Below are 27,166 nucleotides of genomic sequence, written 5' to 3' on the forward strand. Positions count from 1 at the left end.
GAACTATTCCCACAGGTTAAACAAGAGTGAAGATGCAAACAGAGTACTTTGTCAAATTTTGCAGAATTCCAATTTTATACACCTGGCAGAGGGACACTGAGCATGGCACTTACAGTGAGTAATATCAGGTGGACCATAAGGATCAGTCATATAAATTGTGGTGGGCTTGCCAACTTTTAGATAAACGACATCGGATGTGTTCTTCAATATTGCGACTGCCTCTTCATGCGTCACTTCTTCTAAACTGTAGTTGTTTACCTGAAAGAAACATAATATTCAATATTAGAGTCAAATCTATGCAGGTGAAAAGAAACAGGCAAAATGATATACAGAATTATTTAAAGATTAAATAGCAATGATTACAATCCAGTATCTACATCATACTTTGACAGAAAAGATGGATTTATGGCATTAGCAAAAGCAGATAAGCTGTTGATGCTAACAAAACAAAGTTGCTTCTGTCTTTTTCTATGAGAAAGCAATGTATCATCATGCAAATCAGAATACTCTTTGTGGAAAAAAGAAAAGAGGAGTCAAATGTCTCTCTTCCTATGCTATGGTTTTTCCAATTACAAACTCACTGAACTAAAAAAAAAAGAACAAAAACTAACCAAAGTCTCTCTATTTGGGATATATTTCTTTAAGTAATAGTGACCATATTGTACATATTGTTTTGGAAACTGCTTTTTAAATCTAGAGTGACTGTTGGTCCATATCATAGCATACAGCAACAACATGACTTTGTTTCCTATAGAGCATTGTGTTGCATGGTTGTAATGTAATGCTTGAACCAATCTCTTACTAAAGCATGTTTAGTTTCCTTCTAATTTTTTCTACAATAAATAATGTTGCAGTAAATTTTTTCTGTATTTGCACACAACTCTGATGATTTATTTGGGATAAATCATACAAATGGAATTGTTGGACCAAACTATATGAATATTATAAGTCTTCTGATACCTATTCTTAAAGTGCCCTGTGGAGAGAGGAACAAGTTTACTCTTATACCAACATTATATGAGAGCCCCAATTTTCCTACAGTTACACCAAACTTGTTTTTTTTTTTCACTTTAAAAATTGTCCCCCTTGGGAGGCCTGGGTGGCTCAGTCAGTTAAGCCTCTGACTCTTGATTTCAGCTCAGTTCATGATCTCAGGGTCATGAGATTGAGCCCCATGTTGCGCTCCATGCTGGGCATGGAACCTGTTTAAGATTCTCTCTCTCACTATTGCATGCTCTCTCTCCCCTGCCCTCTAAAAGAATAAAAATAAATAAAAATTGTTCCCATCAAAATGTTATTTGACAAGTTGATTTTCCAAGGTTAATATTGGAAAACAGGGCTTTGCAGGTAAAAAAGTTCAAGGGTACCCTATTCCCATCCACTTCAACAGCAACTCCTCCTTTTTACTGGACAGAAGAGCCTGATGCAAGTGCAATTTTTACTTCATGGCAGTGGCATTATAGTGGAATCTTTGCAGCTCTTCTCTTAGATGGTTTTAAAATATTTACAAGGTATTTTAAATATCTAAATTATTCTTATTTGGCTACTATTGTTTTAATGGAGTGATTCTTTAATTTCTGCTGAAATGATGCAGAATTAAAATAAATGTGCCAAAGAGTATTAGATTGGATCCCCTATTCTCTGGACTATTTAATTAGAGCTTTAGTCACAGAATACCTTGCAACATTTTTTTTTTTTCTTTTTGCCTCATGTTCTATAAATTCCATGTGCCAATTAATCCTTGATGGTGTGGCCCAAGTTAGGGACCCCAGAACTGGAGGGAACTGGACCTGACTGATGTGTATAAATGCTGATCATGAACTCTCCATTAAGCTACACACTTTTCCACTGGTTCCTATAGTTCTCTTCTAGACAAGTGACATTCTCTTACATCTTTTTGTATTTCCAGTGTCTAGCACATGTTCATCCATTGATCGAATGCATACCTATTATGTATAAGTCATGGTTCTACATATTAGAGATACAGTAATAAATATTAAGAAAGAAAATCATAACCATAGCAGAAACTTATGTAGCCTCTATTACACACTGGGAACTATTCTAAGTCATTTACATACATTAACACAATAGAACCTCACAATAACTTGTGTGGTAGCTAATATAATTACTTTCACTTTACAGATTAGAAAAGCATGTCTCTAAGAGGTTAAGAAACTCACCCAAAGTCATTGATCTAATAGTGGTAGAAGCAGATTAAAAGCAAGCAGTTTGGATCCAGAGACCAGGCTTTTAACCACTCATCTGTATTCCTCTTTCAGATAGAGAAGTTCCCCAGCTCCCTTGAATCTCATATTCTAGTAAGACACACTTCAAGCTTCAAGCATGTTTATTGAGAATGCTTTGCATGCAGATTCTCAGATTCCACCAGAGAACTCTTTAGACCAGAAAGTAGAAGTTGAGCAAAGGGTAGAGTATAGAAGTGGGGATAATGGTGGTTTATAATAGTGGTATTTCAGTTGGTTTTTATTTGGTGACTACAAAGTGTTGGAACATTGACACGGATTTTAGTTTTGGAACAGGTGGCACGATATTGGCAACAGAACATAGTGATTTAGAGCACATGCTTTTGAGTCATGCAGACTAGGATCCTGGTCCCAGCTCTTCCTAGTTGTGTTAATTTGGACAACTTAATCTTCTTAGCCTCAGTTTTGGCATCTGTAAAATAGGTATGATAATAATTGCTACCTTAAAGAGTTATTGATGTAAACATATTCATCTAAGTAAAGTGGCAAGAACATTAAAATACTTATTAATGTTAGCTCTTATTACTATTACTATTGTCATCATACATCTCTCTTCTCAGGAAACAGGAATTCTTGGTGAAATTTTTTGCTGAGCATTTTCCTGTAAACATCTGTGAACTGATGAGTTTAATTAGGGTACTGTTGATGAGGCTTCTGTGTGGTCTTTTTAAAAATTCAGAATAGTACAGGATCTGGACCAAAAAGTGCTCTTTTGTGCTGAAGTCTTCAAAATGTTTTCAACGAAAGTGGGTTTATTTGGGTTAATTATGTGTGTGCATTATCCTATGAACTCTCAAGATAAAGGGCCTACAGCTGGAGCTGATTGTACACAGAGAGAAGGGACATTACACTGATTGGCTAGTTGCTCTTGTCATTGTTTTTTATTGTCTTTTTTCTTTTGCATCAAGTATCTGCGTATAATGGTGAACACTGAACAACTGGCCTGATTTCAGAAAAAAAATTATGTGCATCTGAATGCAGTGTTTCGGTGGGTGCACTACACAGAGAGGGGCGTGTGTGCAGCCTGGCCATATGTTTGCAATAGGATGAAGGACTGAGGCCAAGCAGAGAGGTTAGAGATGAGAGGACTCATTTTCTCCAACAGAAAAAGGAGCACTGAATTTGAGCATGATACAGAGACAAAGGAGGGCAAACTAGCTGAAGAAAGAGGTGCCAAAAAACCTGCAAGAAGGGAGCAGGGTCAGTGTTGTGGGAATCAAATGAGTGCGAGCTAAAAGATACGTGATGGGACAAAGGTGGAAGGTGTGGCAGCAGGAGAGCGGTAATAAAGAGGAATGGGTGATGTACAGATGGTGAAATGCTGATCTGTCCATATTTATTCAGGAATACTAACATGGTGGCACAAACTAGGAGGTGGACATAAATACTACCTAAGACATAGTACAAGGAAATGTGGGAACTCTACAAACACTATAAAAAAAAAAATCACAAACTCCAAAGTTAACTTTTTAAGAAGGAGACAAGTTGTTGATCACTAGATAGGATGAATTAAAAAGGAGCACTAAGTAATGGATAGAATTGTTGTATCACTCTATTGTACATCTAAAACTAATGTAACACTGTGTGTTAACTATTCTGGAAATAAAATTTAAAAAACCTAACAAAATTTAAAAAAATTAAAAAAGGAGACCAATCTAATGTGCTAATGTCAATGGTATGAAAATGAATATGCATAAACCAAAGACTAAAATCTCTGCAGTACACTGCAATTCATGGCTATAATAAATTTATTTTAAAAACAGTAACTATGAATAAATAGGAAACAGTTAGTTATCTTTGGATAATAAATAGTTTCTTATTCTTCATCTTTTTAGCAATGATCATGCATTAGTTATGGTTAGAATCAAATTAATTCTATATTTTAAATGAATAAGAAAAAAAAAACTTCAAATAAGAACAGAAACAAAGTGGGGACCCTGGGTGGCAGTCAAAGTGCCTGACTTTTGGTTTCAGCTCAGGTCATGATCTCAGGGTCATGAGCTCAGGGTCGTGAGATCGAGCCCCATGTCGGGCTCTACACTCAGCATGGAGTCTATTTAAGACTCTCTCCCTCTCTGCCCCCCATCCACTCTCTCAAATAAATAAACCTTAAAAAAAAAAAAACAGAAGCAAAGTACAGTGGCTTCATTATGAAGCACACATAGCAAGATCTTATGAGTGATGGAAAATTGGAATGGAGAAGAAGGAACTTGGTTTCTCATGGCCAGTGAATTGATTTAATTCTTTTAGAAATAATTGCCATATTTTAATCCTAGATGTTTCTAGAAATGAACGTACCTTGGCATAATGAGAGTAAATTTTAAATGTAGCATCACATCTGGTTTCAATTCCTAGATTCATGAATTTTGGTCAGTTAACGTATTTATTGAGCATTAAAACTTCCTTATATGCAAAATAGGGATAATACTGATTTATTTGTTGGTTTACTTGTATTTAGGAGAAAGGAGAGATACCATGAACATGAAAAGACACTGTATAAGATAAAGCAGTATACAAACAGTCATTAAACATCAGACACAATGTTTTTGGTGATCCTGTTGCTGAAAATAGCTCCTTGTGTGAAAATGACCACTCCTATCTTCTACGACACACACTCTTGCAATGCCTCTTCCCTGTTCAAGGACTGATCTAAAGGGCAATGATTAGACTGTCTTTTTTTTTTTTTTTTTTAGTGTTCAATATAGTTAACATACAATGTTACATTATTTTCAGGTGTACAACATAGTGATTCAACAAGTTTGTGCATGAGGCTTTGCTCACCACAAGCATAGCTACCATCTGTCACCATGCAACACTATTACAATATCATTGACTATATATTCTTTTTTTTACATTTTTAAAAAAATTTATTATGTTATGTTAATCACCATACATTACATCATTAGTTTTTGATGTAGTGTTCCATGATTCATGGTTTGCATATAACACCCAGTGCTCCATTCAGTATGTGCCCTCTTTTAATACCCATCACCAGGCTAACCCATCCCCCTCCCCTCTAGAACCCACAGTTTGTTTCTCAGAGTCCATAGTCACTCATGGTTCATCTCCCCCTCTGACGTCCCCCCCTTCATTTTTCCCTTCCTGCTATCTTCTTCTTCTTCTTTTTTTTTTTAACATATAATGTATTATTTGTTTCAGAGGTACAGGTCTGGTTTTCAACAGTCTTACACAATTCACAGTGCTCACCATAGCCCATACCCTCCCTGATGTCTATCACACAGCCACCCCATCCTTCCCACCCCCCACCACTCCAGCAACCCTCAGTTTGTTTCCTGAGATTAAGAATTCCTCATATCAGTGAGGTCATATGATACATGTCTTTCTCTGATTGACTTATTTCACTCAGCATAACACCCTCCAGTTCCATCCACGTCATTGCAAATGGCAAGATCTCATTCCTTTTGATGGCTGCATAATATTCCATTGTATATATATATACCACCTCTTCTTTATCCATTCATCTGTCGACAGACATCTTGGCTCTTTACATAGTTTGGCTATTGTGGACATTGATGCTGTAAACATTGGGGTGCATGTACCCCTTCGGATCCCTACATTGGTATCTTTGGGGTAAATACCCAGTAGTGCAATTGCTGGGTAGTATGGTAGCTCTATTTTCAACTTTTTGAGGAACCTCCATACTGTTTAAGTGGATGGTATTTTGTTGGGGATTGCATTGAATGTGTAGATTGCTCTAGGTAGCATTGACATCTTCACAATATTTGTTCTTCCAATCCATGAGCTTGGGAAGATTTTCCATTTCTTTGTGTCTTCCTCAATTTCTTTCATGAGTATTTTATAGTTTTCTGAGTACAGATCCTTTGCCCCTTTGGTTAGATTTATTCCTAGGTATCTTACGGTTTTGGGTGCAATTGTAAATGGGATCGACTCCTTGATTTCTCTTTCTTCTGTCTTGTTGTTGGTGTATAGGAATGCCACTGATTTCTGTGCATTCATTTTATATCCTGCCACTTTACTGAACTCCTGTATGAGTTCTAGGAATTTTGGGGTGGAGTCTTTTGGGTTTTCCACATAAAGTATTATATATCTGCAAAGAGTGAGAGTTTGATTTCTTCTTTGCTGATTCAGGTGCCTTTTATTTCTTTTTGTTGTCTGATTGCTGTGGCTAGGACTTCTAGTACTATGTTGAATAGCAGTGTGATAGTGGACATCCCTGCCATGTTCCTGACCTTAGGGGGAAAGCTCTCAGTTTTTTCCCATTAAGAATGATATTTGCTGTGCATTTTTCATAGATGGCTTTTATGATATTGAGGTATGTACCCTCTATCCCGATCCTCTGAAGAGTTTTGATCAAGAAGGATGCTGTACTTTGTCAAATGCTGTTTCTGCATCTATTGAGAGGATCATATGTTTCTTTTTCTTTCTTTGATTAATGTATTGTATCACATTGATTGATTTGCGGATGTTGAACCAAACTTGCAGCCCAGGATAAATCTGACTTAGTCGTGGTGAATGATCCTTTTAATGTAGTACTGTTGGATCCTATTGGCTAGTATTTTGGTGAGAATTTTTGCATCCATGTTCATCAAGGATGTTGGTCTGTTATTCTCCTTTTGGACAGGGTCTTTGTCTGGTTTTGGGATCAAGGTGATGGTGGCCTCATAAAACGAGTTTGGAAGTTTTCCTTCCATTTCTATTTTCTGGAACAGTTTCAGAAGAATAGGTATTAATTCTTTAAATGTTTGGTAGTATTCCCCTGGGAAGCCATCTGGCCCTGGGCTTTTGTTTGTTGGGAGATTTTTTTTTTTTAAAGATTTTATTTATTTATTTGACAGAGAGAGACACAGCGAGAGTAGGAACACAAGCAGGGGGAGTGGGAGAGGGAGAAGCAGGTCTCCCTCTGAGCAGGGAGCCCAATGTGGGACTTGATCCCAGGACCCTGGGATCATGACCTGAGCCGAAGGCAGACGCTTAACCATCTGAGCCACCCAGGCGCCCCTGTGCTTCAATTTCCTTAGTAGTTATGGGTCTGTTTAGGTTTTCTGTTTCTTCCTGGTTCAGTTTTGGTAGTTGATACATCTCTAGGAATGCATCTATTTCTTCCAGATTATCTAATTTGCTGGCATATAGTTGCTCATAATATGTTCTTATAATTGTTTGATGTCTTTGGTGTTGGTTTTGATCTCTCCTCTTTCATTCATGGTTTTATTTATTTGGGCCATTTCTCTTTTCCTTTTGATAAGTCTGCCCAGGGGTTTATCAATCTTAGTAATTCTTTCAAAGAACCAGCTCCTAGTTTCGTTGATCTGTTCTACTCTTCTTTTGGTTTCTATTTCATTGATTTCTGCTCTGATCTTTATTATTTCTCTTCTCCTGCTGGGTTTAGGCTTTATTTGCTATTCTTTCTCCAGCTCCTTTAGGTGCAGGGTTAGGTTGTGTTTTTGAGACCTTTCTTGTTTCTTGAAAAGGCTTGTATTGCTATATACTTTCCTCTTAGGACTGCCCCTGCTGCATCCCAAAGATTTTGAACAGTTGTGTTTTCATTTTCACTGGTTTTCATGAATATTTTTAATTCTTCTTTAATTTCCTGGTTGAGCCATTCATTCTTTAGTAGGATGCTCTTAGGCCTCCATGTATTTGAGTTCTTTCTGACTTTCCTCTTGGGATTGAGTTCTAGTTTCAAAGCATTGTGGACTGAAAATATGCAGGGAATGATCCCAATCTTTGGTACGGGTTGAGACCTGATTGGTGACCTAGGATGTGATCTATTCTGGAGAATGTTCCATGGGCACTAGAGAAGAATGTGTATTCTGTTGTTTTGGGGTGGAATGTTCTGAATATATCTGTGAAGTCCATTTGGTCCAGTGTGTCAATTAAAGTCTTTATTTCCTTGTTGATCTTTTGCTTAGATGATCTGTCCATTTCAGTCAGGGGGATGTTAAAGTCCCCCACTATTATTGTATTATTGTCAGTGTGTTTCTTTGCTTTTGTTATTAATTGCCTTATATAATTGGCTGCTCCCATGTTAGGGGCATAGATATTTACAACTGTTAGATCTTGTTGGATAGACCCTTTAAGTAGGATATAGTGTCCTTCCTCATCTCTTATTACAGTCTTTGGTTTAAAATCTAATTTGTCTGATATAAGGATTGCCACCCCAGCTTTCTTTTGGTGTCCATTAGCATGGTAAAATGGTTTTCCACCCCCTCACTTTCAATCTGGGGGTGTCTTTGGGTCTAAAATGAGTCTCTTGCAGACAGCATATCGATGGGTCTTGTTTTTTATTCAATCTGAGAGCCTGTGTCTTTTGATTGGGACATTTCGCCCATTTACATTCAGGGTAAGTATTGAAAGATATGAATTTAGTGCCATTGTATTGCCTGTAAGGTGACTGTTACTGTATATTGTCTGTGTTCCTTTCTGGTCTGTGTTACTTTTAGGCTCTCTCTTTGCTTGGAGACCCCTTTCAATATTTCTTGGAGGGCTGGTTTCGTGTTTGCAAATTCCTTTAGTACCTCATTAATAGCCCTTTTGATTTTGGCTTGGTTAGATTTTAGTTCTTTTATTTCTCCAGGAAGGGTTTCTCTAATAACTTCCATGCTTTTTTCAAGCCTAGCTAGTATCTTTAAAATTGTCATTCTGAACTTTAGTTATGACATCTGACTAATATCTGTATTGATTAGGTCCCTGGCAGTCAGTACTGCCTCTTCTTCTTTTTGTTGAGGTGATTTTTTCCATCTCCAGAGGAGAATAGATGAATGAGAGAACAAAATGCTAACAGGGTAACAACAACCCCAGAAAAATATACACTAAACAAATCAGAAGAGACCTGAAATCGGGGGAAAAGAGAGGGAAAGAAAGAAAAAAGAAAAGAAAAAGAAAAAGATTAAAAAAAAAGAATATGATCAAATATGATCAGGTTGGTGCATAGATCAGTGCCACACACTAGATTTCAGGTGTATTTTGGTCTGTTCGAAGAAAGTGCCTCCCAAAATTTTAAAGAAAGAACAACTTATATATGTACAAAAATAAGGGTAAATACAATGAAGGGATGGAATATGACTGTAAAGATGAAAATTATAAAAGGTTTTATGAAAGGAATTTATAAGATAAGAAGTTGGTTGAAAAAAGAAAGAAGAGGATTTAAAAAAAAAATAAGACTAAAGAATTTGGGAAAAAAGCCATAAATTCTATGTGCTGTATTCCCGTAGTCCTGGAGTTCTGCCATTCTCATTGATCAGTAAACTTGGTCTTGGCTGGCTGTTCTTGCTCATCTTCTCGGGGAGGGGCCTGTTGCTGTGGTTCTCAAATGTCTTTGCCAGAGGTGGAATTGCCTTTGCTGGTCCAGGCTAAGTAATCTGCTCGGGTTTGCCTCAGGAGCTTTTGTTCCCTGCAAGCTTTCCGTACAGCTTTGGAGGACCAGAGTGAAAAAGGCAGCCTCCCAATCTCCGCCCCAGCGGAGCCAAGAACTCAGGGCCCCACTCCTCAGTGAGCCCCCCAGAGAAAAGCAGTCAATCACTCCCGTCTCCCCATCTCCGGCCGCACTCCATGCTCACCTGGCCTATGACCGAGCGTTTCTATCTCTGGCACACGACCCTGTGTGGGGTCTCCAAACCCAGCAGATCCCTGCGGTGCGCTTCCGTGCCGCTCCTCCTGGGGGAGGAAGGGGAGTCTCCCCGGATCTGCTGCTTGTTGGGTCCCTGCTGGAAGAGCTGTGGCCCAGCTGTACCACGGATCACAGTTTATGGCAACCCTGAGGTGAGAGCCCATTCCTCGACTCTGTCTCTGCAGCCGGCTTCCCCGCTCTGATACCTGGGAGCTCTGCCGCACTCAGGCGCCCCCGGTCTTTCTGTGACCCCGAGGGTCCTGAGATCACACTGTCCCAGCAAGAGTTCCATCCCCCCTTAGCCACTGGAGCGACGTCCCTCAGCAGAGCCCACTTCTAAAAGTTCCGATTTTGTGCTCCGTTGCTCTATCACTTGCCAGTAGTGGTGGACGGCCGCCTCTCCCCTGCCATCTATCTTCCCGAATATTGCCTCAGATTCACTTCTCTGCACGTCCTCCCTTCCAGAAAGTGGTCGCTTTTCTGTTCAGAGAGTTGCTGCTATTCTTTTCTTTGATCTCCTGTTGAGTTTGTAGGTGTTCAGAATGGTTTGATCCCTATTTAGCTGCATTCCTGGGACCAGATGAAATTTAGGTCTCCTACTCCTCTGCCATCTTGCTCCTCTCCCATTGACTATATATTCTTTATACTGTACCTTTTATTCCCCTCTAAGTTATTCATTCCATAACTGGAAGCTGGTATCTCATTCACCATTCACCCATTCACCTGCTGTCTAATTAGAGTGTTTTCATCTTTGTAATCCCCCAACTGATGCACTATAAATAGTAGGCACTTAATAAATGTTGAAACAATTAGATAAATATGTTAAAAATTACATTCCAAAGGAAAAGCTATCAAAATTCCCTAATTTAGAGGACGAATGAGGCATTTGTGTTGAGTTTCTAGCTTACATTTGTGTTGAGTCAGAAAGGATAAGAAATGAAGATCTTGCAACAAACAGTGAACATTTATGGGACACTCACTCTGTGGCAGGCATGGCATATAAGGATGAAAGGCTGGTACAGAATGGGAGCACTGGGTTACGTTAGATTATAAGGGACACGATCAAACCTCCAACAGTGTGAATTCCTTTCTCCATTAGAATTTCTTAACTTTTTATTGCATATATAGACAAAGCAAATAATGATGATGTTTTGATTGACTTTTCCAGCTTCCTCTATAGCAGTGATCACCAAAATGGACAATATAATATGAACCCAAGGGCAAACCACTGGATACAGGAAGAATTCTGTATCTGAACTTCTATTAATATTTTTATCTTTCTATTTTTATGTATGTTTTAAAATACACATTATGTATTAGCATAGTGATATATGTATGCAATATAAAGAAGGGAACTATACATATGTTAGAGGCAACTTTTTGTGTTTTACTGGTGGAATGTGCTATTGAAATCATTTTAAAACCACTGCTCTGTGGTAGGCACTATATATATATTACCTATAGAGCAAATTCTATGAACAGAGTTAAACCAGTATAAGCAAAAGAAATAGAAAACAACATAATGGAAGGCTTTAACCCTCAAATAAGATATGTCACTGCATTGCACTGCATTGTAATTTTATTACATTTGGGAAAAATTACATCCGAGTTCAAGAAATAATTATCCAGATTTTTTTCCCCCTGATGCTTCAGAAAGTACTCTAACTGCAGGGGACAAAGTTTGAAGGGTGAACTATTTCTGAATGCCTTTCAGCCCATTGTTGGAAAATGCTAAAGGATTCTGTACTGGCTTGATAGAATGAGTGTTACCATCAAGGTCACCCTCAGGAGAAGCTGTGGAGCAGCCGCAGAACAGGCTAGAATGTGATTAGATCAACGTAGGACTGTGGTTCTTAACCTGGCTACACATTGGAATCACCCGGAAGACTTAACATTTTTTTAAAAAATGAAGCATGGTGCCTACCACAGAGATTCTCATTTGATTCTTCAGGGTTGATTGAGGCCTGGGCATCCAGAGTGATCAAAAACTTACCATGTGATTCAAATATGAGAGCTGGATTAAGAACCAGAAGGGCTGCGTGAGCTGGTGGAGGGAATGTGGCATTAGGACATTGACATCTAGGCCTGAATCTGATTTCACAATTTATTAGTTATGTCATATTGGAAATCCCTTTGTTATCTCTGAGCTCCAACGTTCTCTTCTGGAAAATAAGAGTAACAGTACTGACTGCCCTCTCCATCTCCCAGCGGTTGGAGTGAGGACTATGTGGGTGCTACAGATGGAAACCTCTTTTGCGTGGAAGCGTGTGCTGGTGGCAGGAAAGAGCCATGTGTAGAGGGTGTTACCCATTTCAGTTCTCATCTAAGGTCAGTCTAACAAATGGAAATGATTTCAAGTCCTGTTCATTATTCAGAAATTTCTACATATCTGCATTGCCTTCAATGATTTTCTTATTAATATTTGGGTGAAACTGGGCAGTTTTGTAAATCACCAAAAAGAATAACTTAGGTGCTCACAACTAATACTCGTTCAGAAAATTGTACTGTTTCCATTCACATTCCCTAAATCCACTTAATGTCCTTACCATAGGATATTAATTTTGAAATAAAAATAACACCAGTTAGATTGGCCAAAATTAACAAGACAGGAAACAACCAGTGTTGGCGAGGATGTAGAGAAAGGGGAACACTCTTACACTGTTGGTGGGAATGCGAGCTGGTGCAGCCACTCTGGAAAGCAGTATGGAGGTTCCTCAAAAAGTTGAAAATAGAGCTACCTTATGACCCAGCAATTGCACTACTAGGTATTTACTCCAAAGATACATAAGGGGCACATACACCCCAATGTTCATAGCAGCAATGTCCACAATAGTTAAACTGTGGAAGGAGCCAAGATGCCCTTCAACAGATGAATGGATAAAGACGTGGTTCATATATACAATGGAATATTACTCAGCCATCAGAAAGGATGAATACCCACCATTTGCACCGACATGGATGGAACTGGAGCATATTATGCTAAGTGAAATAAATCAAGCAGAGAAAGACAATTATCATATGGTTTCACTCGTATGAGGAACATAAGGAATGGCACGGAGAACCATAGGGGAAAGGCGGGAAAACTGAATGGGAAGAAATCGGAGAGGGAGATGAACCATGAGAGACTATGGACTCCGGGAAACAAACTGAGGGTTTCAGAGGGGATGGGAATGGGGGGGATCAGGTAGCCGGGTGATGGGTATTAAGGAGGACACGTGTTGTGATGAGCACTGTGTGTTACAAGCAATGAATTGTTGAACACTACATCAAAAACTAATGATGGAAGATGGCGGAGGAGTAGGAGACCTAGATTTCGTCTGGTCTCAGGAATTCAGCTGAATAGGGATCAAACCATTCTGAACACCTACGAACTCAACAGGAGATCGAACAGGAGAGTAGCGACAACTCTCTGAACAGAGAAGCGACCACTTACTGGAAGGTAGGGCGTGCGGAGAAGTGAATCCGAGGCGATATTCGGGAGGATAGACGGCGGGGGAGGGGCCTCCGCCGGCCGCTTCTGGCAAGTGCTAGAGCCGCGGAGCACAAAATCGGACCTTTTAGAAGTTGGCTCGGCGGAGGGACGTCGCTGCAGTGGCTAAGCGGGGGGTGGAATCCTCCCCCGACAGTGTGGTCTCAGGACCCTTGGGGTCACAGAGAGACCGGGGGTTCCTGAGTGCGCCAGAGCTCCCAGGTATCAGAGCGGGGAAGCCGGCTGCAGAGACGGAGCCGAGGCGCGGGCTCTCAGCTCGGGGTTGCCATAAACTGTGATCTGCGGCCCAGTCGGGGCACGGCTCCCCCAGTAGGGACCCAACAAGCAGCAGATCCGGGGAGACTCCCCTTCCTTCCCTGGGAGGAGCGGTGCGGGAACGCACTGCAGGGATCTGCTGGGTTTGGAGACTCCGTGCGGGGTCGGGTGCCAGAGATAGCAACGTTCGGTCACAGGCCGGGTGAGCACGGAGAGCGGCCGGAGAACGGGGCAAGGGAGTGACTGCTTTTCTCTGTGGGCGCACTGAGGAGCGGGGCCCCGAGTTCTCAGCTCCTCCGGGTGGAGATTGGGAGGCCACCATTTCTGCCCTGGTCCTCCAAAGCTGTACCGAGAGATTGCAGGGAACAAAAGCTCCTGAGAGCAAACCGGAGCAGCTTCCTTAGCCCGGACCGACAAGGGCGGGGCAATTCCGCCTCCGGCAAAGACATTTGGAAACCACAGCAACAGGCCCCTCCCCCAGAAGATCAGCACAAACAGCCAGCAAGCCAAGACCAAGTTGATCGATCAAGGAGAATGGGAGAACTCCAGCGCTAGGGGAATACTGCACATAGATTCATGGCTTTTTTTTTTTTTTTTACCATGATTCATTATTTCATCAAAGTTAATTTTTGTTGACTGTTTTTTTTTTTATTTTTCTTTTTCCCTTTTTCAACCAACATCTTATCAATCCCTTTTTAAAAAAAAAAAAACATTTTCTATTTTTCATTTTTAGAGTCATATTTTATCCCTTCATAGTAGTTACCCTTATTTTTGGCATATATATATAAGTTGTTCTCTCTTTAAAATTTTGAGGTACAGTTTCTTCTAACAGATCAAAATATACCCTAAATCACTAGTGTATGGCTTTGTTCTAGTCTCCTGCCTGATCACATTCTCTCCCTTTTTCCTTTTTTTTTCTTTTTTTTTCTTAAATCTTCTTTCTTTTTTCAAACAACTTATCTTACCAAGTCCTTTTATAAAATCTTTTATAATTTTCATCTTTACAGTCATCTTCCATCCCTTCATTGTATCAACCCTTATTTTGTACATATATGTCTTTCTTCCTTTAAAATTTTAGGAGGCACTTTTTTCTAACAGACCAAAATACGCCCAAAAACTAGTGTGTGGCACTGATCTATGCACTAGCCTGATCATATTTGGTCATATTCTGCTTTTTTTGTATTGGTTTGTTTTTGTTTTTATCTTTTTTTTCTTTTTTTTTTCTTTTTCTCTTTTCTTTCTTTCCCTTTCTTTTCCCCTGGTTTCAGGTCTTTTCTGATTTGTATACAATATATTTGCTGGGGACATTGTAAACCTGTTAGCATTTTGTTCTCTCATTCATCTATTCTCCTCTGGACAAAATGACAAGACGAAAGAAATCACCTCAGCAAAAAGAACAAGAGGTAGTACCGTCAGCCAGGGACCTACTCAATACGGACATTAGTACGATGTCGGACCTAGAGTTCAGAATCATGACTTTAAAGATACTAGCTGGGCTTGAAAAAAGTGTGGAAGTTATTAGAGAAACCCTTTCTGGAGAAATAAAAGAACTAAAATCTAACCAAATCGAAATCAAAAAGGCTATTGATGAGGTGCAATCCAAAATGGGGGCACTAAATGCTAGGATAAATGAGGCAGAAGAGAGAATCAGCGATATAGAAGACCAAATGATGGACAATAAAGAGGCTGAGAAAAAGAGAGAGAAACAACTACAGGATCACGAGTGCAGAATTCGAGAGATAAGTGATACGATAAGATGGAACAACATTAGAATAATTGGGATCCCAGAAGAAGAAGAAGAGAGAGAGAGAGGGGCAGAAGGTATATTGGAGCAAATTATAGCAGAGAACTTCCCTAATGTGAGGAAGGAAACAGGCATTAAAATCCAGGAGGCACAGAGAACCCCTCTCAAAATCAATAATAATAGGTCAACACCCCGACATCTAATAGTAAAACTTACGAGTCTCAGAGACAAAGAGAAAATCCTGAAAGCAGCTCGGGAGAAGAGATATGTAACCTACAATGGTAGAAACATTAGATTGGCAACAGACCTATCCACAGAGACCTGGCAGGCCAGAAAGGACTGGCAAGATATCTTCAGAGCACTAAACGAGAAATATATGCAGCCAAGAATACTATATCCAGCTAGGCTATCACTGAAAATAGAAGGAGAGATAAAAAGCTTCCAGAACAAACAAAAACTAAAGGAATTTGCAAACACAAAACCAGCCCTCCAAGAAATATTGAGAGGGGTCCTCTAAGCAAAGAGAGAACCCAAAAGCAGCAAAGAGCAGAAACGAACACAGACAACAGACAGTTAACAGTCACCTTACAGGTAATACAATGGCACTAAATTCATACCTTTCAGTAGTTACCCTGAATGTAAATGGGCTAAATGCCCCAATCAAAAGACACAGGCTATCAGATTGGATTAAAAAACAAGACCCATCAATATGCTGTCTGCAAGAGACTCATTTTACACCCAAAGACACCCCCAGATTGAAAGTGAGGGGGTGGAAAACCATTTACCATGCTAATGGACACCAAAAGAAAGCTGGGGTGGCAATCCTTATATCAGACAAACTAGATTTTAAAACAAAGACTGTAATAAGAGATGAGGAAGGACACTATATCCTACTTAAAGGGTCTATCCAACAAGAAGATCTAACAATTGTAAATATCTATGCCCCGAACATGGGAGCAGCCAATTATATAAGGCAATTAATAACAAAAGCAAAGAAACACATTGACAACAATACAATAATAGTGGGGGACTTTAACACCCCCCTGACTGAAATGGACAGATCATCTAAGCAAAAGATCAACAAGGAAATAAAGACTTTAAATGACACACTGGACCAAATGGACTTCACAGACATATTCAGAACATTCCATCCCAAAGCAACGGAATACACATTCTTCTCTAGTGCCCGTGGAACATTCTCCAGAATTGATCACATCCTAGGTCACAAATCAGGTCTCAATCGGTACCAAAAGATTGGGATCATTCCCTGCATATTTTCAGACCACAATGCTTTGAAACTAGAACTCAACCACAAGAGTAAAGTCGGAAAGACCTCAAATACATGGAAGCTAAAGAGCATCCTACTAAAGAATGAATGGGTCAACCAAGAAATTAAAGAAGAATTAAAAAAATTCATGGAAACCAATGAAAATGAAAACACAACTGTTCAAAATCTTTGGGATACAGCAAAGGCAGTCCTAAGAGGAAAGTATATAGCAATACAAGCCTTTCTCAAGAAACAAGAAAGGTCTCAAATACACAACCTAACCCTACACCTAAAGGAGCTGGAGAAAGAACAGCAAATAAAGCCTAAACCCAGCAGGAGAAGAGAAATCATAAAGATCAGAGCAGAAATCAATGAACTAGAAACCAAAAGAACAGTAGAACAGATCAACGAAACTAGGAGCTGGTTCTTTGAAAGAATTAACAAGATTGATAAACCCCTGGCCAGACTGATCAAAAAGAAAAGAGAAATGACCCAAATCAACAAAATCATGAATGAAAGAGGAGAGATCACAACCAACACCAAAGAAATACAATTATAAGAACATATTATGAGCAACTCTATGCCAGCAAATTAGATAACCTGGAAGAAATGGGTGCATTCCTAGAGATGTATCAACTACCAAAACTGAACCAGGAAGAAATAGAAAACCTGAACAGACCTATAACCACTAAGGAAATTGAAACAGTCATCAAAAATCTCCCAAGAAACAAAAGCCCAGGGCCAGATGGCTTCCCAGGGGAATTCTATCAGACATTTCAAGAAGAATTAATACCTATTCTCCTGAAACTTTTCCAAAAAATAGAAATGGAAGGGAAACTTCCAAACTCATTTTATGAGGCCAGCATTACCTTGATCCCAAAACCAGACAAAGACCCCGTCAAAAAAGAGAATTACAGACCAATATCCTTGATGAACATGGATGCAAAAATTCTCACCAAAATACTAGCCAATAGGATCCAACAGTACATTAAAAGGATTATTCACCATGACCAAGTGGGATTTATTGCTGGGCTGCAAGGCTGGTTCAACATCCGCAAATCAATCAACGTGGTACAATACATTAACAAAAGAAAGAGCAGGAATCATATGATCCTCTCAATAGATGCAGAAAAAGCATTTGACAAAGTACAACATCCTTTCTTGATCAAAACTCTTCAGAGTATAGGGATAGAGGGTACATACCTCAATATCATAAAAGCCATCTATGAAAAACCTACAGCGAATATCATTCTCAATGGGGAAAGGCTGAGAGCTTTTCCCCTAAGGTCAGGAACGCGGCAGGGATGTCCACTATCACCACTGCTATTCAACATAGTATTAGAAGTCCTAGCCACAGCAATCAGACAACAAAAAGAAATCAAAGGCATCCAAATCGGCAAAGAGGAAGTCAAACTCTCACTCTTTGCAGATGATATGATACTGTATGTGGAAAACCCAAAAGACTCCACCCCAAAACTGCTAGAACTCATACAGGAATTCAGTAAAGTAGCAGGATATAAAATGAATGCACAGAAATCAGTGGCATTCCTATACACCAACAACAAGACAGAAGAGAGACAAATCAAGGAGTCTATCCCATTTACAATTGCACCCCAAACCATTAGATACCTAGGAATAAATCTAACCAAAGAGGCAAAGGATCTGTACTCAGAAAACTATAAAATACTCATGAAAGAAATTGAAGAAGACACAAAGAAATGGAAAAACGTTCCATGCTCATGGATTGGGAGAATCAACATTGTGAAGATGTCAATGCTACCTAGAGCAATCTACACATTCAATGCAATCCCCATCAAAATACCATCCACTTTTTTTAAAGAAATGGAACAAATAATCCTAAAATTTGCATGGAACCAGAAGACACCCAGAATAGCCAGAGGAATACTGAAAAAGAAAAGCAAAGCTGGCGGCATCACAATTCCGGACTTCCAGCTCTATTACAAAGCTGTCATCATCAAGACAGTATGGTACTGGCACAAAAACAGACACATAGATCAATGGAACAGAATCGAGAGCCCAGAAATGGACCCTCAACTCTATGGTCAACTTATTTTTGACAAAGCAGGAAAGAATGTCCAATGGGAAAAAGACAGTCTCTTCAACAAATGGTGTTGGGAAAATTGGACAGCCACATGCAGAAGAATGAAACTGGACCATTTCCTTACACCACACACAAAAATAGACTCCAAATGGTTGAAAGACCTAAACGTGAGACAGGAGTCCATCAAAATCCTAAAGGAGAACACAGGTAGCAACCTTTTCGACCTTAGCCGCAGCAACTTCTTCCTAGAAACATCGCCAAAGGCACGGGAAGCCAGGGCAAAAATGAACTATTGGGATTTCATCAAGATAAAAAGCTTTTGCACAGCAAAAGAAACAGTCCACAAAACCAAAAGACAACCGACAGAATGGGAGAAAATATTTGCAAATGACATATCAGATAAAGGGCTAGTATCCAAAATCTATAAAGAACTTATCAAACTCAACACCCAAAGAACAAATAATCCAATCAAGAAATGGGCAGAAGACATGAACAGACATTTCTCCAAAGAAGACATCCAAATGGCTAACAGGCACATGAAAAAGTGCTCAACATTGCTCGGCATCAGGGAAATCCAAATCAAAACCTCAATGAGATACCACCTCACACCCGTCAGAATGGCTAAAATTAACAAGTCAGGGAACGACAGATGTTGGCGAGGATGTGGAGAAAGGGGAACCCTCCTACACTGTTGGTGGGAATGCAAGCTGGTGCAACCCCTCTGGAAAACAGTATGGAGGTTCCTCAAACAGTTGAAATTAGAGCTACCGTTCGATCCAGCAATTGCACTACTGGGGATTTACCACAAAGATACAAATGTAGGGACCCGAAGGGGTACGTGTACCCCAATGTTTATAGCAGCAATGTCCACCATAGCCAAACTGTGGAAAGAGCCAAGATGCCCATCGACAGATGAATGGATAAAGAAGAAGTGGTATATATACACAATGGAATATTATGCAGCCATCAAAAGGAATGAGATCTTGCCATTTGCAACGACGTGGATGGAACTGGAGGGTGTTATGCTGAGTGAAATAAGTCAATCAGAGAAAGACATGTATCACATGACCTCACTGATATGAGGAATTCTTAATCTCAGGAAACAAACTGAGTGTTACTGGAGTGGTTGGGGGTGGGAGGGATGGGGTGGCTGGGTGATAGACATTGGGGAGGGTATGTGCTACGGTGAGCGCTGTGAATTGTGCAAGACTGTTGAATCACAGATCTGTACTTCTGAAACAAATAACGCAACATATTTTAAGAAAAAAGAAAAAGAAGAAGATAACAGGAGAGGAAGATAAGGGGAGTATGTCAGAGGGGGAGACGAACCATGAGAGATGATGGACTCTGAAAAACAAACTGAGGGTTCTAGAGGGGAGGGGGGTAGGGGGATGGGTTAGCCTGGTGATGGGTATTGAGGAGGGCACGTTCTGCATGGAGCACTGGGTGTTATGAACAAACAATGAATCATGGAACACTGCACCAAAAACTAATGATGTAATATATGGTGATTAACATAACAATAAAAAAATAAAAAAAAAAGAAATGTATGATCATTTTTAAAGGCAATGTTATGGGTGGGGGGATGGGGTAACTTGGTGATGGGCATTAAGGAGGGCATGTGATGTAGTGAGCACTGGGTGTTACATGCAACTGATGAATTACTGAACTCTGAACATCTGAAACTAATGATACACTAATGCTAAAAATTGAATTTCAATAAAATAAGTTGATAAAAAGAAAAAAAAAACTAATGATGTACTATATGCTGGCTAAATGAACATAATAAAAAAATTAAAAAAGAGTCACTCACACACAGCACATCCAGAGTATATGCCACTGAACACTAGTTCTAGGTGCTTTATAAGCATCACTTTAAGCAAAGGGCTGCATAATGAAGTATGTTTGAAGATTATAGTGTTCAAATTAAATTAGTTCCCTGACTACAGAACTTCACTGACCCTTTAATATACTTAAGTTCACTGAGAATCTGTAAGAGAGGTAAGATACAGGTTGTAGAATTTCCCAAACTTAGTTGACCTTTTCATGTGACACAGTAATGAGATTAATATTTTAAAACACATTTGGGAAACACTGATCTAAGGCACTGGTACCATGGTATAGAGGCCAAAACAGAAGACCAAAGATGTACATGACTTGTCAAAGGTCACTTAGGTCGAATTAATTTTGGCTGGCCGTCTGTGAGTCCACCGTCTCCCCACTTCACTTCAATGCCTTTCTAACCTTTCCCCTTGTCTACTCCTTCCCTCTAAGGAAATAAAAACACAGACATATTCTCTAAAAAATGTAAAAGCTCTCTCACTGACAATTTTTTTCTTTCAATGTCAAGCAAAAGTTATGAAAAAAAGAGACTAAGACTATAAACTTTCAATCACAATGTGACAAAAGTTTTGACAATCAGCAGCTCACGTTATCCCTGTAGAAAAGACAGTCAGATGACCCTGGATTCAAAGTTGCTGGGATTGTGTAGAAAAAAGATGAAGACGATCACATTTCTGTAATATATGTGGCCCTATGTATCATCTTGATAGGGCTTAATAAAAACCAGTGTGTAAAAATATATGAATGAATTTAAAACTTATCAGTACTGTTAACCTCTTGACCATCTGTCTCAAGAAATCAAGGCCAGAAGTTAATGTATGTAGTCTGAGATCACAACACTAAACTACTGGTACAATCCATAAAAATCACATGTCATTGTCATTTGACAAAATAAAAAAACAAAATTCTAGTGAATAAGTGCCAAGCAGCAGGGGAATTAAAAAATATATTATTTTGATAAAGAGAACAAATACCATGCATCTGAGCACACCATGAAACATCAGAGAGGACTGATGTTAAAGTCATTTTATTTGAAATACTAAATCTTAGGGCAAAGGTGATAGGCAGGATAATTTTTTCCTTATTATAGAATAAATGTAAAGGTCAGATGCAACAATATTGCCTGTGGTTTTAAAAGGGGGAATAACATTCTAAGGAATCAAAAGTTTTGTTAAAAGGGTAATCTACTTAGAGATGATAAATGGATGTGTGGTAAAACTGACTGCAAGAGTGAGAGAAAATGTGTAAAACATCTTAAAAGGCTGAGAAATGAGAAAGTAGCAAGACCTAAGTTTCAAACAAATGTAGAAGAGGAATTAGTCTTCACCTGTCTGTCTCCAAGGGACAGAGCTGTGAATAAAGCAAGAAATGTATAGGGAAATGTATTTTGATATAATTTTAAGAAAAAACAAATCTAATGATGACTAGTGTCTAATGGGTAGCTTCTAGGAGGCATTAAATTATTGAATCATCCTTAGTGTGTTCTAGCAGAGTGAGGGACTACTTCACGTCGCTTTTCTGTGGATTCTGATGTACCAATGAGTTGGAATAAGATAACATCTAAGATGGATACTTTTCAATTCTGTGTTATAATAAGTACGTGTTGGGGGAATGGACCCATAACATATGGTATGAGGAAATTAACAGAGTTTCATTTTAGACCAGTGTGCTTACAGAACTATGAATGAATAACATATGGGGAACTTTTCCTAAGGAGTGAGAAGAGGGAGCAGTGCAAATTGCTTTAGAAAGAAGAATAGCTATTTGGAGAAAAATATACAGTGTGGTACAGCTGGTAAATCACGGAATCTAAATTATTTGTACTTCCTTTGGGGGAGGAGAGTGGAAGAGGAGAAAGATGAAGATGATGTGAATGTAGGGTAATAAAGAGAAAAGGATGTGGAAAGGAATGACAGAAGGAGAGCATTAATAAATATTGTTGGGTTGAAGCAAGATAATTGGTCCTTTGGGGTGGCTTCCATGATTTTTTTTTATTCTTCTCCTCAGCATTATTTTTCTTTCAGAATATTATAAAATGAATCATTTTCTTTCATTTCTAGATTCAGTTTGGCAGTTGCCCTGGAAGTACTAATTATGTTTTCCTTACATAAGAGAGGAAAGACCTATTATTGTTGAAGATTCTTTTTTTTTTAAATAGGCTGTAAAACTCAAAATAGTTAAAGATTATGTCTCAGCTATTTTTGAAATTATTACATGTACAATGAATATCAAGAAAATGGTAATGGAAAAATAGCATGGTGCCTGGAAAATCCTTTGACAGAATTATATAGACTTTGAGGTTTTTTATTTTTTTTAAATAAAGCTAGAAATTTAAACAGAACTTCAAGCAATTAGCAACACAACATCTAGTTTGATACTACAAAAGCAGCAGTTAAAGAAATGTCAGAAGAGTTGTCTACAACCAAACTCTTACAGAACAATGAGTCAAAGGTCAAATGTATTATTATGACAGCCATTAATTTAGAATGAAAATGTCCTCTTCAGTTTTTTCAAATTTAATGCTACATAAAAGATGGATATCATGGTGTATTTTATTCCTAACAATAAAGTTTATATTCTTGAGAGAAGTTGTTAGGTCTTATACCTCAATAATACTTTCCTGGTTCAGAAGACACAACATCATAAAAAAACAATTTTTACACCAAAGCCAAAAAAACCCCAGAAAACAAAAACAAACCACAAAACACAAAAACTAGCTAAAAAAAATGCAGAATGTCTCAAGAATGAAAATTGTAGTTCTCCTGCATGGTATAGGGCCTATTGCTAACAATACCATATTGCATACTGAAAATTTGCTAAGAGGGTAGATCTTAGTTGATTGTTCTCACCACACACAGCACAAAATAATAATAATAGTGGTGAGAGGAAACTTTGGGAAGTGATGAATATATTTATGGCCTTGATAAGGGTGATGGTTTCTTGGGTATATACTTAATACCCAAACCCATGGAGCTATATACATTAAATATGTAAAGCTCTTTATATGTCAACCATACTACAATAAAATGGTTAAAAAGAAAGAAAGAAAAAGAAGAAAGAAAGAAAGAAAGAAAGAAAGAAAGAAAGAAAGAAAGAAAGAAAGAAAATAAGGTGGTAAAGAAGCCCAAACTCTTCATTGCTACTTTGACTGAAGTCATTAATGCCATATTTTTTGCCATCCAGTTTGATCATACATTTTCTCCTGACAGAGTTCCTTTCTGAGTAGTGGTTATTGCCTGAGACATGGTACGTGTTCATCATATTATTTGTTAAGTAAAAGAATTAATGAATGAATGAATGATAACTAAATAAAATGAATAAAGAATTGACTGACAAATTCTAGGAAACAAATGAAAGATCATGCTTGGTGCTTATAAGCCTGAGTGCCTGGATTTGAAATCCAGTTCTGTCCATTGTTAACTATAGCACTATGGTCAAGTTAATAAAACTCTCTATACTTCAGTTCCTTTTTGCTTATATAAAACAGGTTGTTGAGAGAAATAAATTCATTACAAAAAAGCACTTTTAAAAGTACATGGAACATAGCAAATGTCAAATAAATATTAGTTATCAAGATTATTATAAAGGTTTATTCAGTTAATTCAATACCAAGGTCATTGACAACTATGAAAGTAGACCAATGGGACTAAGGACAAGCTGTCTAAAGCCCAGAGAAGTGGGCACAATGTACTCTGAGGTTCAACCTCTGAAGCTTGCACATGTCACAGAAATTACTATCCTGTTGAGAATATAAATTGATCTTTTCCAAACACTTCTCACTCATGTTGGCTCCTTGCAGACATTAGAGGCCATGTTTTACAAGGGCAGACATGTGATTAGATATGAATATACTTCTCTTGAGAGCTCTCTTCTATTAATTTTCAGTATTTGATTATTATCCTGAAGGTTTGGTATAAAACAGTAAATAGAGATAAAGTAGTTTTATTAAGTACAATCCCAAATTTGTACTGCTTATGTGCTGCCTTAATTTTGCTTTAGTTTATCCTAGAACTCTATGGCTTGGGAAGGGCAGCTATGTTCTGGTGTTAGTCATTGCTCAGGGTTCCTGAAGCATGTAGGCAGCTGGTAAATAAAAGAGCTGTAACCCTGTCAGTTGGGGGTGGAAGAAGGGATCCATTTACACATGTGACAGAACTCAGGTTATGAATTCCTGGGAAATCAGGGACTGTTTACACTGTCTACACTGGTTAAACAAGGGACCACAGGGAGACATAGAAATGTACATATCAATAAACCAGATAGTGAAGTTCCCTTTCTTATATACAAAGCCCACCTCCCTAGCAGTAGGGATGTAACACTCTCTCAGGCTGGGCTAATAGGTTATATTAGAAAAATAACAATCTGTGTCTTGTATCTGTGAAAACTAGTGAAAATTCAGATTTTCTTTAAAATGTCAACAAAGCAGATACAATTGTACATGTACTTTTGAAATCTCCCACCACAAAATCTGCTCTCCCTTCTTTTCCATTTCTGCCAGTGATCACTGTTATGAACTGAATGTGGCCATTCCCTCAAATTCATGGCTAACGTTCTAACCCCCAATATGCCTATACTTGCAGAGTCTTTTTTCTTTTTAAGATTTTATTTATTTATTTGACAGAGAGAGACACGGTGAGACAGGGAACACAAGCAGGGGGAGTGGGAGAGGGAGAAGCAGGCTTCCCACCAAGCAGGGAGCCTGATGCGGGGCTCAATTCCAGGACCCTGGGACAATAACCTGAGCCGAAGGCAGACGCTTAACAACTGAGCCACCCACGCACCCCTTGCAGAGTCTTTAGGAGGTAATTAAAGTTATTAATTAAATGAGTTAAGGGTGAAGCCCTAATCTAATAGGACTGGTGGCCTCATAGGAAGAGAAAGATCTCTGTCTCAGCCCAAGCACAGGGGAAAGGCCATGTGAGGACACAACAAGAAGATGGTTGCGAGCCAGGAAGAGAGATCTCACCAGGAACTGAATGGGCCAGAACCTTGACCTTGGACTTCCCAGCCTCCAGAACTCTGAGAAAATAAATTTTTTGTTGTGTAAACCACCTAGTCTATGGTATTTTGTTATGACAGCCTGAACTATGACAGTCATACACTGGGAAACAAGAGCTTTATAAATACAAATGTAGTTTTGCATGAATCACACTTACCATTAGCAGTCTGTCTCCTACTTGCAACCTTCCATCTTTTTGTGCAGCTCCTCCATCTATAATTTTAGTTACATAAATGCTGTTGTCTCCAGGAATGTGCTGGTTCCCCACACCTCCTGCAATACTGAAGCCCAAACCTATGGGAAAGAAAAAGAAAAGCTTTTTTTTTTTTTTAAAGAAAATGTCATTAGCCATATTTAAACAGTCTAAAAAAATTAATCCTTGATTTATTACAATGGTAATAAATAACAGTAAGGATTCTACTTCAATCGCTTTTGTTCTTTAAACATTTGAAGATTTGTTGATTAATGCTAATGAGGCAAAGCTCTTGAAGTCAAGCCCGTGTGGTCATTAGTTTTGTTCTATTTCAAGACTGTACACCTAACTGTTGCTCCCTAGCTAATTAGCAGATAATGGGTGACTGGCCAGAATAGGGATCAGGCAAAAGGATGTGGAAGAATCCTCGGTGAGGCAGACAAAGCACAAGTATAGTCCTGCTCATGTGGAGTTGATGAGCTCATCTTTGTTGTTCTTCTAGCACAGAGAAGTATTGCCAATCATTTGGGTAGAGACCTAGACACTTTTGACATTTCAGGATTAAAAGTACAGCTGTTAGAAAATTCCAGAAATTCTCAGACAAGAGCCACGAGGAAGATACATGAGATATTTATATAATAATTTGAGAGAAGATAAGGCAAAAAGAAGCTAGATGCTTATCCTTCTTGTTTTCTTTTCTGGCCACCTTGTCATATTTTCATACTCCTTGGCACTTATTAACTGCTAGTGAGGCTGGTAATACACAAGAAATGAATCATCCCTGTACACAGTCTAAAGACACAAGAAATAGATTCTATATTTTACCTTTATTATTTTTATAACAAGTCATGGAATATCAAATCATTTTAAACATGGCAATTTTCTATTTTGAGAGATAAATTTATACTGTACTATAGCTTACAAAACTTTTATTTATATTAAACTATGGAATGGTAAGAATAATTAAAAACCATATGGGGCCACTTTCAAAGAATGAGTGTAAAAAATAAAAAAATTTTTTTTTAAATTTTTATTTTTAAAAAATAAAAAAATTTTACACTTTAAAGTGTAAAAAATAAAAAAAATCTTTCCAGAATATGATTGAATACACATTCAATATAATACTTATAGGTTATATATTCACTGCATTTCAAAATTATAATTACCATGCAAATTACTCAGAAAAATAAATATAAATCAAAGAATTTGTACTAAAGGCAGAGGAAATTTCTATGACTTACTTGGCTTAAGAAATGTTTTTTAAACAAACCGTACACTAAGTTATGTAGTATTTTTTTTTAAAACCACATACCTGTTTTATGATAAAATCATTAAAATTTTTGGCACTTTATATGACAATGAAAACACTTAAAAAACTCCACTTCACTATGCTTTTATTGATTAAATATTGAATAGGGCTCTTAATGGCATAAGTGATTAGATAATGGAAAAATAATGGCAT

At 38.4% G+C, this 27,166-nt stretch overlaps 1 protein-coding gene across 9 annotated transcripts in view; it reads right to left on the bottom strand.

The window, feature by feature from the left end:
- Nucleotides 1-27,166, bottom strand: part of DLG2 (discs large MAGUK scaffold protein 2) — a 1,243,318-nt gene that overhangs the window by 473,319 nt on the left and 742,833 nt on the right. For all 9 annotated transcript variants that reach the window (XM_028126804.1, XM_088018006.1, XM_088018004.1 and 6 more), the window contains 2 exons: nucleotides 25,669-25,805; nucleotides 114-258 (listed from right to left, as the gene is read on the bottom strand). In XM_028126804.1, coding sequence (XP_027982605.1) covers nucleotides 114-258; nucleotides 25,669-25,805 — 282 coding nt within the window. The remainder of the gene's footprint in view (nucleotides 1-113; nucleotides 259-25,668; nucleotides 25,806-27,166) is intronic.

This window comes from Eumetopias jubatus, unplaced genomic scaffold (genome assembly GCF_037043125.1).
Source record: "Eumetopias jubatus isolate StellerSeaLion01/CBP00866 unplaced genomic scaffold, mEumJub1_p1.0 scaffold_13, whole genome shotgun sequence".
NCBI classification, from domain to species: Eukaryota; Metazoa; Chordata; class Mammalia; order Carnivora; family Otariidae; genus Eumetopias; species Eumetopias jubatus.